This window comes from Triplophysa rosa, linkage group LG2 (assembly GCF_024868665.1).
Source record: "Triplophysa rosa linkage group LG2, Trosa_1v2, whole genome shotgun sequence".
Taxonomy (NCBI): Eukaryota; Metazoa; Chordata; class Actinopteri; order Cypriniformes; family Nemacheilidae; genus Triplophysa; species Triplophysa rosa.
Window position 1 is genome coordinate 28,727,005 of NC_079891.1, and position 17,256 is coordinate 28,744,260.

Genomic DNA, 17,256 nt, shown 5'->3' on the forward strand with positions numbered 1-17,256 from the left:
TCGATTTACGTTTATTACACACCGTATTGCTGCTGTAGAATAAAAACCAGAAATGAGCTCTCACGTGTATTTGTGTACAGCAGTTTGAGTAAAAAAATAAGCCTGCTGTTAATGCAACTATGACAGTTATAAACTTTAAAGATGGGAAGGTTGATGCGATTCTAAATTATTTCACCTTGGATGATAATGTATCCTCTGATGTGAAAGACACGCTGAACAGTTTCTTGCTGAAACTCACAGAAAATGTCAGGTAAGGAGGTGTGTGAATGGGGATAAGTTAACATTAATGACATTTAATTACCAGTGATTACTGATAAACGCTGTTGTATTTGTGTGTAGATCAATAAATTGTCACTACTGTAGATTAACCATGATTTTACAGTAACCACAGTTTAACAATGGCATTTATAATAAAACCATAGTAAACACAAATTTACCATTGTCTCGTTGTAACCGTAGTTTAACCATGATTTTTGTATTAAAACTAAACACAAATGGTAAATCAAAAACATCGTTAATATACTTGTACTTTATTAAAATAATGGTTTATTTTCCTAAGGGTAGACTTAGGCAGATATATTTAGGCTGATATATATATATATATATCATTGGAATGCACAATAAAAAAAACATGATTTTTGAAATGTTTGCTGAATGATGACAGGTGTACAGGGAAACGGAGCAGGGAGCGGTCACTGGAGGAGGCATTACAGATCGTGCTGAAGATCCCAAAAGAAGAACTTCTTTCCTTACCGACTGCTGCTCTTCATCAACTTGTTCAGCTGCTGTTGGCTTTGCAGATTGAGGCAGTCACAACTTCATCCGTGTGCCACAAATTAGACCAGGTCCTTTTTAACCATTGGCTTCATGTTGACAAATAAATTGTAGGTTGTTTTTATTTCCCTTAAAGACATGTGTTTTTAACTTTTTTTATCATAGATGGTGCAAGTCTTGGTCGAAATAAACCGGTCTGTTGTCTTTGAGGAGGTTCAACAATGTCTTCACAACTTATTGCACCAAGAACAGGTACGGGCGTCTCCAGTATGTCCTTTGATTTGGCTAAGTTTTGGTTTTGACTGATGATTTGTTTTGCAGGTGTTATCACTGCAAGACCTTCAGATAGGTGAGTGTTTACTGCTTCACATTTGTACAAAAATGTGCTGCTGTTATTTATTTTAAATTTGTTTTAGGAATACGTGTTGTATTATAATTTGTGCTCTGTTTCACATATCAGCTTGTATGTTCATGGAGGACAGCAGTGTTGGACGAGAGGTCTTGAAGGAAGAATGCAAGACCCTTCTTAGTCAAGTTGCTAAAATGATTCCTGTTGTTATGTCAGATGAGGCGGCCCAGAATGGGCTGCTGTGTTACCAGACTGTCAAGGTAAAAAATCTAGTTTTGAAGTTTAACGGCATTACACAGTTGTCATGTATTGTTTTGAATGCTCATTTCACCTGTTGCTCTTCTCTCAGCTGTGTTTGCAGGTATTCCAGCTACTCCCTGGCCAGGTGGCACCACTGGTCTGCAGTAAAGATGGTGTAAATACGAGTGTGAGAGATATTTTGGAATTCCTGATGAATGTCATCTTAGGAGAGGTTGGTGCTTGTGGCCACATCTATATTTTTTGAAAAACTAGATGTTGGATGGGCTGTAATGTTTCATGTCTTGTGCAGTATGTAATTATCAGCTGATTGTGTCTTTCAATCATTTCGCCAGATTTCCAGCAGAGACATACGGTTGTTGTCGGGCACTGCGGTTGCTATGGTGATTACCGCAGTGACGGATGCTCAGTGTGCTCAATCAGCTGCCTGGTGTCTACTGCAGATCACCAACAGAGGTAAACTACAGTATTTTTATAGTGTTTAGCCGTACAAGGTTTTGCAAATGGATATAAGAAATCGAAATAGCAATGCTGATAAGGATAAAAACTGTGTAATGTAGAGTGTCAGCAATATTTGGTAAATATTTTGGTAAACTTATATTGTAACATTTAAGTAAATACTGTTTTTCTTTGTCAGTTGTATTTTTCTTATAAGATGTAAATTTGTGATTTCCAGAACCATGGAGATTGACAGTAGGTGAGCTACAGGTGGTTTGTCGCCCCAGAGACCAGGACGGGGTGGACAGGCTTGCCATATCCAGGGGACTTTTAACTTGCTGCAGAAAGAATGTTCTTGTCAGTCGCCATGGCAACCAAGGAGTATGTGAACACACAGATAGATTGCTTTTATCAATTATAGGCCTGAGTGCAATATAAAATTGATCGATTCCATATTGCCCTGCCTCTTCTGTTCCACTCAGACATGTTTTCTTTTGGATGGCTTATTTCCTCTCATCTATGCGCTGTGTGAAGAAAAGCTTGACTGCCATTACTATGTTTTTCAAGGTACAAGCTCTCTGTCGTCATGCATGATGCTACAGATCACATATTTGAGCTTTTTTTTTTGTGGTGACAGATTCATTGCCGCTTGTATTTATACATGTCCTGCAGTATTTACCATATGGCTGAAAAGGGTTAAAGAGTGTCTCAGAGAAATTTGGGACGTTACTGGTGCTCCTTTGAATTCCGACCTTCAACAGCAACTTACACAAATCATCTGGAGCAATGCAGAGAGTCCGGTAAGCCTTGTATGTTAGACAGAAAAATTATTATGTTCTTTAATTTAATTTATTATTTCATATATAAAGTTTATTTTGGCAACCCTTAGTAGTGCAGTAGTATAAAGATATTAACTAAAAGCCACAAAATTCCAAGTTTGGTTTTAAGGGTCACAAGCAAGCAAACGTAATTAATTTGATAATCAATCATTAACCATTTAACCATTTTTTTTAACCAATAAAGATCTAAGGGTAGATTTTTTCCGTTCATTTTGTCAATAGTTGGATGGCCTTGCAGAATTGGCACACAGTGCTTTCTGTCTCTTTATGGAGATCTATGAAAAGGATTGTCAACATTTTGGGAATACTGAGAAAAGATTTTATGAAGAGTTACTGCACAGGATAGCAGAACTGCCCTGGCAGTCAAAAGCGAAGTATTCACCACTAAGTGCAATTCTGCCATACACGGGCACAGACAAGGTAAGAGGACATCTGAGGTCATCAGATACTCTTGTCCCATTATGTATTTGGATTATAATAATACCATTTTGCTCAAATGTACATAAATTGAAAAATAAATGGTATCATAAAATGTCATTTAACCTCCTAACAGGTTTTGAAACTGTATCCTGCCCTTCCCTCTCACATCCTAAAATGCCTCTCTACCAACCACCTCTCTCCATGTGCCTCTGAAGTCTACAAATGCCTCCTCCAGGAACAAAAACGCGAGCTTGTTATTAATGCGTCCCAGAAAGCCCCGCCCACCGATCAAGACCTAGCCAACCAGTGGGCTCACCGATGGCAACCAAAAGTTCTGGAGGCTTTGACTTCGGAAGTGACTCTGCTTCAAAATAATGCCTCTTGCCACCTTCTGCCTTCAACGTTACGCACCTATCCGGGTGCTTTCAACACTCTTCTGTTAGCTCTGGATCCCACAGTTCCCGGTCACCTTTACACATGGGCTTGTATCATGAGCGCCCAACGATCCATTAGTGGACATTCTCTCTGGGGTATGAACAGTACAGATGCCCTGAAGACCCTCCGTCTTGCACTCTCCTCTCTGGATGACAGCGTCCGCCTGGCAGCCCTGAATCTTCTGTGCTGCAGCCCAAAGACTAAAGAAGCCCCATCACAAGTGGAGTACTCTGCTCTGAGAGACTTTATACCGCTGAATCTCAACAGCGAATCATCGCCGTTCCGCCAGCATCTTCAAGCAGCGCTGAGGAAATTCCTGGTGAGAATAAGAGAGAGCTGTATGGCAAGCATCAAAGGTCATAAACGTAAAACGGGACTTTGTAAGGAAGAGGAGGCGGAGCTTAAGCAAGGAATCGGTAAGGAATGTAGCAACTTACTTTGATGTGCTTTGATTTTCTATTTGACATATTATCAAGTCTTTCTGTGTCAGACCACTATAGAAAAGAAAGAAATTGCACAGAGAAAGAGTTATGATGTGCAATTGTTAAAAAGACGTGTCTAAGCAGCATCACTCATAGTGGTTTTAGAACACAGCCATGCAACTGAAGAAAAAAAAGGCTTATTTGATGTTCATATTTTTTAGATTTTGTTGGCTGGTTAGCTCAGCTGGCATTGGTCTTTTTGACTCCTGACAGCAGCTATCAGAGGAAAAAGACGGTTTTGCTCCTGTTGTCCGCTGTGCTGGACACGTGTTCTGACACCTGGAGTCCGGATAGAAAAAAGGGACAACCACCTGGTAAAACAATTTATTTGCATGTTTTCTGGCTGCTTTGTCAAATGCACAGTGTTTTTTAGGCATTTTTCACCCCACTTTATCTGTAAGTTCCTCCATAGTTACCACAGTTGGCTTGACATTTACTCTGTGGAGAAAAAAGTTGAGGTTATAAAAGACGAGGGGCATTATATCATCAAAGCAATGATGTGACATTAGATAAATATTCTTTCAGCTACTATGTCTACTCTGATCAACTGGGCAAAAGAAAGAGGAAAGTGGAATTTCTTCTCCAAGTCAAACATGCTGGTCTTGATTGGCTGTTTAGAGGATTCAACCAATGAGGTCAGTCTTTAAGAACATTTTGATGTTTGAACCAATTTCTCGCTTTTGGATTATGAATTGTGTTTGTCCCATCAGATCCGTGAGCTGTCTGCAGAGCTGCTGCTTCGTTTTTTCCCCCCCTCTCTACCTGATGACATCACTGCTGTGCTGTTCAGCCGGGCAGAGCGACTCCTCCAGAGCCCGCGGGTCCAAGAGGCCCAGATGGGTGCACTGATGTTCAAACTACTGCTGCAGAAGTAAGCAACATCAGAATAGTTTGTTAATAAGATCACATGACCCATTTCATATAAGTGTTTTCAGCAGCCCAGATGGAATCTGTTGCCTTGTTTCTTTTTATTTTCTACACTTATTTTGGAGCGAAATCTTATCAAATTCTGCAGGTAAAGAATCATCTTGTGAATACTGCTTATTAAATCAATTACAAAATAATTACACAGGGAGGTGAATTTGTGAATGACAGGTTTTGATTCTTCAAAATAGGGCCAGATTTCAGTATGCATCCATCCAATGCAAGATGCAGTTTCGTTCTCTGACTGTTGTTCTGAATATTGCTAAAATTGCGTGTGTGTCTGTCTGGACTGCAGGGCGGATGGGGTTTCTGAACAGGGAGAGAAGCAGTCCATCAGGCTGATCCCATTTCTTTTGAATAAACTGGAGCATCATTTCTTCACCGCCAAGAGTGACATGCTGCAAGCTGCTCGCACAACACCCATTCATGGTAGGAGCGAAATTTAGACAGTCTAACTGTTATCTGATTACCATTAAGCAAAATTTAATTTAGTAATCAGACATTTAAGGTTTTACTGATATTTGTTGCTAAGAACAGATTCTAAAACAAAACCAAAGCTTTCCAAAGTATATGGAAAAATTTAAATAGTCCAATGTTCACCCAAAAATGAAAATTCTTTCATCATTTACTCAACTTTATTTATTTAATCGACTTTATATCGCCTGCAGAAGACAAAAAATATATTTTGAAGAACGTTGGTAACAAAACAACATTGCCCCCCCTCAAAATATTTTCCATATGTTCCACAGAGGATAGAGTCATGTACAGGTTTTAAAATGAATAGAGAATATATACGATGACAGATTTTTTATTTTGGGGTGAACTATCCATTTAAATGTGTATTTTACTGTTGTTCCTCAGGCATTGTAAATGCTCTCCAGAGGGGTTTGATGGAAGTACCAGGAGTCCTGGGGGAGTCACTTAACCACAGTGTTGCAGTTGACGTTGTGTGTTTGCTAGAGAAGATCACTCTACTGCTACTGGGTGTCCTGTATGGAGACCAGGACACTGAGGAGAAAGGTATGCTAAAACTGCAGGTATGATGAAGTAAATTGTGCCTGAACACATTTAGTCATAATAAGACCCTTTTCTTTATCACAGAGGTGCCTCCATCGTTCTGTGACATGGGAAATGCAATCAGTTCTCTGATTGGCCAGCATGGCGTTGAGGGGGCGAGACTTGATGAAGACACAGATGAGAACGTGTTGCTGTCTGAGGAACACAGTCTGGTGCTGACCTGCTGCTGGGTCTCTTTAAAGGTACAGCTATTGGATGATTTGTCTAAGCTGCTTCACATCACTGATGATGATCTAATGCTACGTCTGTCTTCTCTTTGAACAGGAAATAGGGATTTTTCTGGGGTTCCTGGTGGAAAGAATCCAGTCATTGCCGTGGCGGCTGACTGTTGAAGAACTTAAAAGGGCTTCTAAACTGTTTAAAGACATCATCTTGAAATGTAGACACTGGGTAAGCACACAGAACTGGTATTGTTCTTTCTAAGCTGTTGTACAGACTAGATTGACCCTTTATAAGTCTGCTTGTCTCTTTTTCTCTCGTCTTTCATAAGGGGGCAGTAGAGGGCTGCTGTATCGGCTTCACTAAATTCTGCAGGACTCTCCTGAGCAGCTCTAATCCTGAAGTTAGAGAGATCCCAGCCCTTATATTACAGCAGGTGGGATGTTATAGACTCTTTATTAACCCCCCATATAAATCAGAGTTTCCCATTTGGAAAATTACAATTTCTAAGTCGGGTTATAATAGAAACGGTGATATAGAAAATAGAATAGATATAGATAATAGAAATAGGGTGTTAGTGAGATTCTAAAAGAAATGTCGAAAACATATTGATTTCAGATTTATATACAAATCTAAAATAAAGTTTTCTTATGATCTTTGATTTGGAGTAAGCCGTTGGTTGCAATTCGCAACCTCACCACTAGATGCCGCTTATTTCATACACTGGACCTTTAAGTTGTTAACATTAAAACAAGGTTTGCCCTCTCCTCCTCTCTTTCCAGGGTCTGTTTGTTCTCCAATTGCCCCGTAGTACATCAGTGACCCGGCGGGCTGCCGGACTGCCCATGCTTATTTTAGGCATCTTGGCTGCTGAGGACTCCAGCAAATCTCGCCCCCTATTGGCCCACACTATTAATACACTATTGGACATAGCCAGAGAACCACTGCCCCAGGACTGGGACCAAACTCTCGACTTACCGCAGGTGCAGTAAATCTACCCATTAACCACATCCAACAATATTGCTGGATCGCTCATGTTTCGCTCTAAGCCTCTCTCATCTTTTCTCTTTCAGGTGTGTGCTGGTCACATCCTACAGGCACTGGTCAAAGGTTCAAGCCTGAGCGTGGCTGTTCTGCAACACACCCCTGCGGTGACCATTCTGTCCCTTACCCTCCTAAGCTCACCATGCTGGGCCATGAGAAACGCAGCCCTGCAGCTTTACAGTATGATTTTCGTTCACTCACCCATACAAGTCTCACAATTTCCTTGTGCAAATCTTGACCTTTGACCTCTCACAGGTTCTCTCTGCACCAGAATGTTGGGTCAGCAGCCGGCCGGTGAAGAAGGGTCCACACATTCCGGCATGTCTTCCCCTTCCTTTTTTAATCTTTACACAGCCCTACAGCCCTTCCTCCAGGAGGCGCTAGAGAGCGCAGCAAAAGACCTGCTGGACTCTAAAGTTCTCCTGCACCCTTCCCTCTACCCTGTGCTCACTCTGCTTGCCAAACTACAGCCGGGTGCAGAGGAACAGACACGGTACGATGGCATGAATGCACATTGATTTGGATTTGCCAAATACATAGATGTAAATTTCACACACCCTCACTTAAAACCCTGCCCTTCAAAAATATGACAGCATATTTGAACATGCAGTATGATTGACAGGAAGAGAGCATCTCTCCAGGCATTTTTATTTGCTGTTGATCGAGTCTAGTGCTGTCATGGAGACTGTCTTGTCATTTCACACAACACCTTTTTTAATTGACACCTGTCAGCTAGTAGTAACATTTCTTTTCTGACACTCTGTGTTTATACGTTAGATTCAGGAAGTCTGCGCAATGATTTACATCATGTATTTTAGATGTATTTCAATATAGTTTTCGTACAATCCATGCAAACTGCAAAAATAGTTATATGTAACAATTTATTTTTCTTAAAAATAAATGGAATACAGTGAGTTAATAAAGATGTAAATGTAGTATTTTAATGGTTTGATAATGGTTCAAACACACGAAATTTGAAATCTCATTCTATCTTGTTATATTTTTACAGATTTTGTTGTTTTTGGAGGGTGTTTACTAGAAATAAAAACACACCCTCCATCCCAGTCAGAATATAATATGTCATCTATTGCCCAGAATCTTGTAAATACACTTATGGCTGGAATACACTACAAGACTTTTAAAATCGGAACAGATTAAACTAGACATCATACACTTGCAGACTTTTTGAGTGTTTCAGATGGAAACACACTAACTGATCAAATCTGCAGACTGGCACAGACTTTCTGCAACAAGTCCAGACTGAAAATCTGGGCAAAATCTGAGCAAAAGTCTTGTAGTGTATTTTAGCCTTTAGTTGTCTTATTCATTTGGTCTCTTTGGGTTTTTCTCAGTGCTCTGTCAGAATTCCTGCCTCCGTTATTCCTGCTAGCTGCCAGCCCAGTCTATGGCGTGCGAGTGATGTCATCCAGGGCTCTTGTTGCCATGATACCCCCATCCCAATGTCTGGCGACTGTCCTGGAGTTGGTGGAAAAGCTCCCTGAAACACCGGACGTTTCCTGCTGTCACAACAGACTACATGGACAACTCCTACAGATAAAAACCATTCTGACAAGAGCACTGAAAACCAACATGTAAGAGTCATTAAGAGGAGAAGTATATCTATGAAGGAAAAGTCACCATAAACTTAATATTGACACTTTTGTAACGGAGCAAAATGATAACAATGCCAAGGAAAGCATGTATTATTAAAAAAAAACAGCAAATGCATGAATCTAAATGTTTCGCTTAAACTTAATATTGATATCATAGGCAAATGATTATTGAATGATAATTGTAATCAAACAGACAGTCATCTCTCAGTGAGGTTGTGGAAAGGTTCGAGTCCAGACTGTGGTTGGCATCGTCAAGTCAACGGTGCCTGCTGGTGCGTCTGGCATATGTGGATGTCGTGGAGCTGTTGAGAGGCCATTGCTCTGGTGCTTTCCTGACCCACCTGTCATCTGTACTGCTACAGGAGATTCACAGGACTCCAAACATACTAGAGGTGTGGGTTCATGTGCTTTAGATCATGTTGTCCGTTAATCTGGAGTGTTGCTTGAGTGTATATGCTGACATATCTGTTGTTTGTAGGTTGGCTTTGCTTCATTTCAACAAAGTGCAGTGAACTTCCTATGTGAGGATCCTGAGTGGGCGTGTCAGGTGTGGCAGAATCTGTCCACTGGCAGTACAGTTGTGAGGCTCTCATTGGTCAAGAGGGCAGCAGAGGGGTGTGGCTGGAGAGGGACTGTTTTACAACAGGTTATGCTGAGAGCGCTGCAGGTGAGATTGTACAAAATCATTAGTCAAAATGCACTCGCTGTTATACCAAGATACAATTAAAACACATAATTTTGAAGTTGTGGAGAAAAATCACTTTATGATAAAAGAATCATAAGAACTCCTCCACTAGCTAAAGCTGAATTTTTATCTTATGCTGGAAAAATCTTTGAGCCTATCTGAGGTCTTATTATCTAACCACAACCACATACAAATGCAGGAAATGAAAGCACTAGAGATCTGTTTAATGTGTTTTTCCATATCCAACTGTAGATTAAATAAATGGGGTGTGTCAGTCATTGTGTTCAGTAATCTTTAAGAACAGGTTGGGTTTGGTCTTGACATTTCCGCCCAGCTCTTATTGTGTTTGCAGGTCAGTTCTGCACCAAACCGGTCCCTTTAATGCAATTCAGTCACTCATTGGCATCTTGGCAAGCTTCCCGGGCAGCTACTTTCCATCTAGGCTGCGAGCATACAAGTGCAGCTCCCTTTTGTTTGCAAGGCTCCAAAAGTCTAGGCTAAATGTGCCGGTGCCAGCTCGAAGAGGACGGTCCCTCCCGTTGAGCCTGGTCCAATGTTTTGTCTAGATTTGAACAGGTAGTTGGTGGGACACCACATTTTGCTATGCAAAGCTTTGGACCAGTATGCACTATAAAAGCAGTATGCAAATTAAATTGAAATAAATATAAATCTGAGATACATTAATAAGGCATTTGGCTTTTTCACCAGAAAGCCTCCAAGACCAAACTCACCTGTACAGCTCCTTAACAAAAAATAACAGATAAATCATGCTATAATGTCATAAATAGCTCCATAAATAATAAGACAATTCAATACATTTTATTTTAGTTTTGATGTCTGTAAAGTGTGCTTTCAGATTTATTATACAACCAGAGCAAGAGTTCTCCAGTAACAATACATCACCTGCAGGTCAACCTGAAGGAGGCGCTGTTGCACCAGAATGTTGAGTACAGAGGAGCATTCTTGACAGCATTAGTGGAGGTTATAAACCTAGAAGAAGACAGTCTTGGCCCGTCTCATCCCTCTTCGCCAGGATTTGATGAGGCGTGTCTGCAGGGCTGTGTGGAGGATCTGTTTGATGATCTGGAGATGAGTCGAGGAGGTCCTGGGTTCATCTCAACGGCTCTTTGTGCAGTTAGTCTGCTCCTCTACCAGAGGTGAACTTTTATATAAATATATTTTTTCCCCTACATACAAAATCCAAAATACATCAAAGGAATTTATTTTTTGGAACCTGATCTTAAAGTCTTCATGAAAGGGGTATGTTGATGCTGTTTCGGGAAGGGAGGAGCAAGCACCACAGTTCTCCACAAAGTTACATTCAAGTCTGGCTCCATTTTGATTTTGAAAGCCCATGTTTTTTTATCTTATTTAGTCCAGATTTATAAAACTGTTGCCACAATTTGTTTCTTTTTTTGAATATTATGTTCATCTCTAAAGGTTAAATGGACATAATATTGTTGCTTGTCTGTGCCTCACACTATGCAAGTAAATGTGAATGCCTTTTTTTGTATTTCAGTACTTAATGTACCAATGTTTCTGGATGGATTTGTGAGTGCTCTCATACTCCCTCTCTCTCTTTCTCAGCATAGACTTGTGTTTGCTTGAGCGCTGGTGTAAATTATTAGAAAAGCACAGATGCCCTGAAGCTCCTGAGGCCCTCAGATCAGCCTGTGCTCGGTCTCTATGTCTATGCGCCGTCTCCGTGGTGACCAGAAGCCTGACGGGAAGCCCTTTATTTAAAGAGATCAGTATCAGGTACTGTATAATACAAATTATATGAGAGCCATACCATTTCATAATCAAATCACAGTTTGTTTGTTTTTGCATGCAGTATATTGGAAAAGTTTATGAAATAAATGATGGCACAATAATAGAAGAAAAAAAATTGCACAGGAACGCAGTAATGTTTGTGCTGTTTTCAAAGTCCTTTTGTTTTTGGATGGACAGAACATGATTTTTAAAATATATATGAAGAGTTTGGTTCCAAAATGAGAACTCCGTTTTTATTTTTTTTCCAAAATCATGTTTTTTATTATGGTATCATGTTTTTATTGTGTTAGTTAGCTGTATTTTGTTGTTATTATGGCTTAAATCAAAACAAACCCACTGCAGTTTGATTGATATTGATTGGAATGCACAATAAAAAAACATGATTTTTGAAAAATAAAAAAACGGAGTTATCTCATTTTGGAACCAAACTCTTCATATATACTTGCATCAACAAATGTCATTTTTAGGCTTTAAAAACGTGTTCTGACATGTTTAAAAGCTTCAAAAGATCTTAAGTAACTGTTACCGTAACAGTCTAAAAATGTCAATACTATAGCGTGTTTTGCTAAAAAAGAGAAACCATGATGCCTAAGCGTGTTTATATTTATACTACATGCTTAGACATTAAAGTCCCTGTGAACTGGAAGTTGCGATTGTTTTTACTTCCGTATGTTGCTGCATTTTCGAGTGAAATGGAATTTTGAATGAGAAAAATAGTGGCCGTGGATGTCGTCTTTCTCTGCAATTTGATCAGATGTATAAAAAGCCGTTGCATTTTGAAATGGAACTGGCAGCAGACTGACAGTTGAAGGGGAGGAGTAAACGGATGCTCCGCCCAAGCCATCTAACATACGTCATCTAAGATGGATAGTCATTACAGGAAGTAAGTGCATTTTCAGATTTTATCTAAAGATTATAAGGGCACACGAATTTTGAAAAGAGAATGACCCACATTGATAAACTGTTTAGAATAAACGCTGCAATATTTCAGGAAAAAGTAGGCATTGTAATTTTTTATTTCACTGGGACTTTAATGAAGAATATTTTTATAGAAAATTGTACCCGTAACATTTTATTAAATGTGGAAAACTACCTGTAAAGGTAATGATAAAGAATATTTTTTGGGTACACAGTACGATAAGAGAATATTAAACTTTTAACTAGAGAAATATAAAGCCGTGTGCATCAGACCTTGCCTGTCATTGAATAGAACGTGGGCTAAAACATAGGCTTGTGTTTGTATGTTTATGTTTGCATATTGTGTAGGTTGATCAGCACAGGCGTCTATTTGCTTCAAGATGAGAGTCCAGAGGTGAGAGCAAAGGCAGCCATGTTTGCCTCCCTGCTCTTCTCTTCACGCCAGCGTGATGCTCCACAAAGATGTTTCTACATGCAGGTGAACCAGGCTCTGCTCTCCCTTCTGAACCTGCTCTTGGAGGAATTCTGGGATACCAGGGGTGCTTTGGATGCATTGGTGTGCCACCTACCTGACTGTGATCTGAATGTCATACTACAGGAGGTTAAAGAGACAGTGTAGGTTAATACACAAACACATGATGATTCCATAGGTCCATTTATTCCTTTATCTTTCTAGTAACATATTGAAATATATATATATGTGTGTGTTATTTATATATGTTATTTAAGTACATGTTTATGATTTAACAAAGTTAATGCTTGCATGTACTGTCTGTCATTATTTCTACATTATATGTGCATTTTATAGTATGTGTATTTTTATTTAGTGTCAGGGATGTAGTTTAGTTTCTTTGTTTGTTAAATGATGATGTCTGGTGGTCAGGTGCCGCCTGTATGAGCGAGATGAAGCCAACGTGTTTGCAGAGCCATCTGTGATGTCAGAGTGCCTGCTCCCCTATCTGTTACGTTTGGCTAAACGTTACCCAGAATCCTCCACTCTTGCAGAGGACCTCGAGATCTGGGCTCGAAACAATGTGTCCACTGTCAGAGAGAATCTCCCGATTTGTTTGAAATTTCAATTAGGTATGTACCATGTAACCTAATACCTTTATTTATTGATCATTTTTCTTTGTTTAAAACATTTAATAGCCATCAGTCTGCTTTTTAATACGCCACAACAACTGCATAAAGTCATTATAGTTAGAATTATAAAGACTGCGTAATCATCTTTATAAAAATAAATAAAAATGTTGCCATGTTTCTCGTAGGTGATGTACTGAATCCTGATTGGCTGAGTTTGCTGACAGAGCCCCGTTTCCGTGCCGCTCTTTCCGGCCTGTTCACCAGGGCAATTGTTCTGCTACAGCTGCTCAAGGAGTGTGATAACATACGACCTTTGCTTGACCCTATGAGCTTATCTACAGACCTTCAGAACATTTATGGACGGTTTATACACAATGGAGTCTTATTTTCTCAAGCCTTCATTGATGCACTAAATTTAACTCAACTGTCTTTAAAAGAGCGAGGCTTCTTTAAGAACAGTTAACAGAAAATCTTTGTTGATCTGAAGAAGATGCTTTAATGGAGCGGAAACTGTTAGAAAACTGAATTGAAAACCGTTACGCAAAACTGAAGAAATGCAGAAGAATCCTTGCTTTTCTTCGAGTCAATATAAATTGTCCAATCCAGATAATTCTCTTAGACAGCAGCTTTTAAAATGCAGTACGTGTAAATCTGAAGGGGTATAAGATTTTCATTGTTTGTGAATGGATGGTGATTTCTGAAATACAGCAGACGGAGACAAACCAGACGGACGGCTGCAGCACAGACACTCAGTGAACATGTTTGCATATGTGCAAGCATGTTCATGTGCGTATGTTTGTTGGTGTTAGGCTGCGCCCACTAAGTCCCCTGGGCGTGAGACTGGAACATTTATTTTTAGTCAAAATAATCCATGCAGAACATTTCACGTCTTTTTGTAGGCCTGTCTGTTTTAAACCAAGTGACCTCAAGTGCAATTGAAGCTTGTGTGTTTAATAAACACTATTTCAACCGTTTTTAGATCCAAAACGACATTTGGCAATCTGTCCTCTGCTTTTTTGATCGAGTTGTTTTGGTTAACGTGCTCTAAATGCTTGTTGCTTTTTTATAGAGCCCAAACCATTGGCCCAGTGTTTCCATATTTAACAGAACCTTTCACATAATCCTTCACATTTTCTTTGGCTTTTTCTTTCTTATTCCTTCACTCCTCTCTTCTTATCCGTCTCCTCATCTTTTTGCACAAGCCACTTCTCATGTTTCCGCTGTTGCAGTGGTAAATGCATCAAACAGTGATGTAATGGCTTTTGCGGCAACTGTAGAATCAGCCTGATGTAACAGCAGGGGAATACTTTTGGTTTTATGCTACATTAGAGGTTTCTCTCCCAAGTCAAGTGTCCATTTTCTGTCCTCAGCGTTAGGCTAGTGATGATTCATGGCTTGGATGTGTGCTCATGTGTTGCCGTGCAACACCCCCGTGTATCACAGGACACACGGTTAAGACACAGCTGCGTATCCCAGTTGCCATAAGCACAGCAGATGGTCTCAGTTCACAGCAAACACGAAAAATCACTCACGCTTATATAACATTATTTTGTGTACTGTAGGTCTTTTTAAATGTTAAAATGTTGTAAATGAAACTATGCAACAAAATTTATCCATTTATTCATGAAAATTGTTATACAGAAAGTTGTTTCAGTGAAAAATTGGGAGAAAATGGGCTTCCGTAGTTGTTTTATTATTTATAAAGCAGTATTTTTATATTTAAGCATTTTCAAAACTTTCAACAGGTTTAAAAATGCTATTTCTGATTCTGAATGCGTGTTTTATAGGAGACATCTGTATGGAAGCGATTTTGTGCTGAATGGAGCAACCTGCTTGTCCTGTTTTTTTCTACTCGTATGTTGTCAAATCCATATTTTACTTCTTGTTTACCTCAAGGGGAGAACTAGTGTCGACAGAAGAATTGTCTAATTAGTCTGCTGATGTTTTAAAGACCTGTTTTTCTTCATAACTATTGTCTCATGTAATAAAGGACATCTCTTTATCATATTGATTTAGATAAGATTATTTATGAATATAGTTTATCAAAATAGTTGTAGGAATAGCCTACATACAGTATCACTATGTTATCATTTTTACCCTCATGTTATTTAAAATTTGTATGGCTTGCTTTCTTGTGGAGCACAAAAGATGTAAGGCAGAATATTAGTCACTTATCGGTTTAGTGCCACTTACTTTCATAATAGGGATTCACAAGCAGCACTTACATTATTATCTACATGTTCAAAAACTTTCTAAATGTAAATGTTGACAGAATTTGTATTCGAGTTTAAGTGATTTCTTAAGAAAAGAAGTCAAACTGGTCATTCAACTTTTTTGTTGAACATAACTGGGTGTGAAACCTGCAACAACATAATAGATGACATGCACACGGATAGTTCACCCAAATATAAACATTCTGTCATCATTTACTCACCCTCGAGTTGTTCCAAACCTGTATAAATGTTTTTCTGATGAACGCAGTGACACATATTTGGAAGAATGCTTGTAACCAAACAGTTCTTGCCCACAATTGACCACCATATAGGAAAAAGTACAATGGTTGTCAAAAGTGCCCCAGAACTGTTTGCTTTGTGACATTCTTCAAAATATCTTTTGCAGTTTTGCAGCAAGTTTGCCAGTAACGTGCTGTAGATTTAATTTACAATTTTGTTTTAAACAAAACCTTACCTAGTTCTTATATTTTCTTTCATAAAACAAGACTAAATATCTTAGGTCACTTTTCTTGTTATGTAATTGTATCATAGTTTGAGAAGTTGTTAATATTTTTACTAGAAAACAAGAAAAAAAATGCTTAGGAAGAATGTCATTTTTTTGCTGTGTTGCTGTAATGAGACCAGTCTCTTCTTGCTCATTTTGAATCTCAAAAGTCAAAGGGTTTTAATTTTGGTTAAAGTAAAGTTAAGAAAACAGTACTAATAGGAACGTAATTAAATCTACAGTGAGTTACTGGCAAAACTACAGAAGAGTTTTACAGTGATCGTTTGTGTTCAACAGGACAAAGAAATTTTCCTACAGTATGGTAGTCAATGGTGGCCAAGAACATTTTGGTTACAAGCATTCTTCCAACTATTTTTCTCTGTGTTCATCAAAACAAAGTAATTTTTACAGATTTGGAACAACTTGAAGGTACATGAAAACAGAATTTTCATTTTTCAACCTGAGGCGCAGGTATTTGCTGATTTTAACTAGCGTTACTGAACTGCATATAATAAATCCAGTGATGATGTTCTCTGTCTAATTTTATTTTTTATGTCTGTCTGTATTGGTCCTGCATTATATTGATAAAATAAACTAACGTTACAGTTAAGGCAGTACAGTTAAGGATCACCCAATCCTTCCTTCGCATCGCACTTTGTTTCAGAAAATTACAAAAAAATGTCTTCTGTTGTCTGTTCTCGCTAGTGCTTCTGACATTATATAAAAAATATATATAATGTAAAATATATTATATCAGACGTTTTACTCGTGGGTGCATTGGATCATTGCCACACATTATGTATGGGTGTTTGCTTTGTGTTGCTGTGATAGGTGAGTGAATAATTGTTTATGTATACAGTATATTAAAATAAAAGGAAGTCCATGATTATTCAGGAACATTAGAATCTTATGTGCAGTATTGAAAGTGACCCATTAAAAGATTGGAGAAGGACAATAAAGCTGTTTATGGTAAGCATTTTATAATCAGTTTTGGGCAAGTTACTCTGAAAAAGTCATTCATTACTAGTTACTAATTACATATTCAATAGTGTAATTAGATTACTACAAATTACTCTACAAAAAGTTTTTAATTACTTATTACTAATTACTTTTTATTTCCTATATCAACGTTGATTAGTTAAGTTATTCAAGGATAGACATGAAACGGCTCTTTTTATTCATTCAAATAAATAATATAAAACTACATAAAGTAGTATTATTAACTGACCAAAGTATTACAAATGTGAGAATTATACATCAAAGCACG

The 17,256-nt window shown here is 38.6% G+C and overlaps 1 protein-coding gene across 1 annotated transcript; it reads left to right on the top strand.

Annotated features, from left to right (window-relative positions):
- Window positions 1-45: 45 nt before the first annotated feature.
- si:ch211-225b11.4 (thyroid adenoma-associated protein homolog) lies at window positions 46-15,942 on the top strand. The gene is made up of 31 exons (XM_057327239.1): window positions 46-250; window positions 665-845; window positions 940-1,026; window positions 1,096-1,123; window positions 1,235-1,383; window positions 1,473-1,595; window positions 1,717-1,837; window positions 2,058-2,200; window positions 2,302-2,386; window positions 2,492-2,619; window positions 2,881-3,078; window positions 3,212-3,929; window positions 4,157-4,309; window positions 4,521-4,630; window positions 4,706-4,866; window positions 5,215-5,348; window positions 5,781-5,939; window positions 6,021-6,178; window positions 6,261-6,386; window positions 6,487-6,591; window positions 6,938-7,138; window positions 7,229-7,379; window positions 7,455-7,692; window positions 8,552-8,791; window positions 9,006-9,204; window positions 9,291-9,479; window positions 10,407-10,654; window positions 11,085-11,255; window positions 12,537-12,803; window positions 13,072-13,271; window positions 13,457-15,942. The coding sequence occupies exons 1-31, from the start codon at window positions 120-122 to the stop codon at window positions 13,732-13,734; spliced, it is 5,580 nt and encodes a 1,859-aa protein (XP_057183222.1). The 5' UTR covers window positions 46-119; the 3' UTR covers window positions 13,735-15,942.
- Window positions 15,943-17,256: the final 1,314 nt, after the last annotated feature.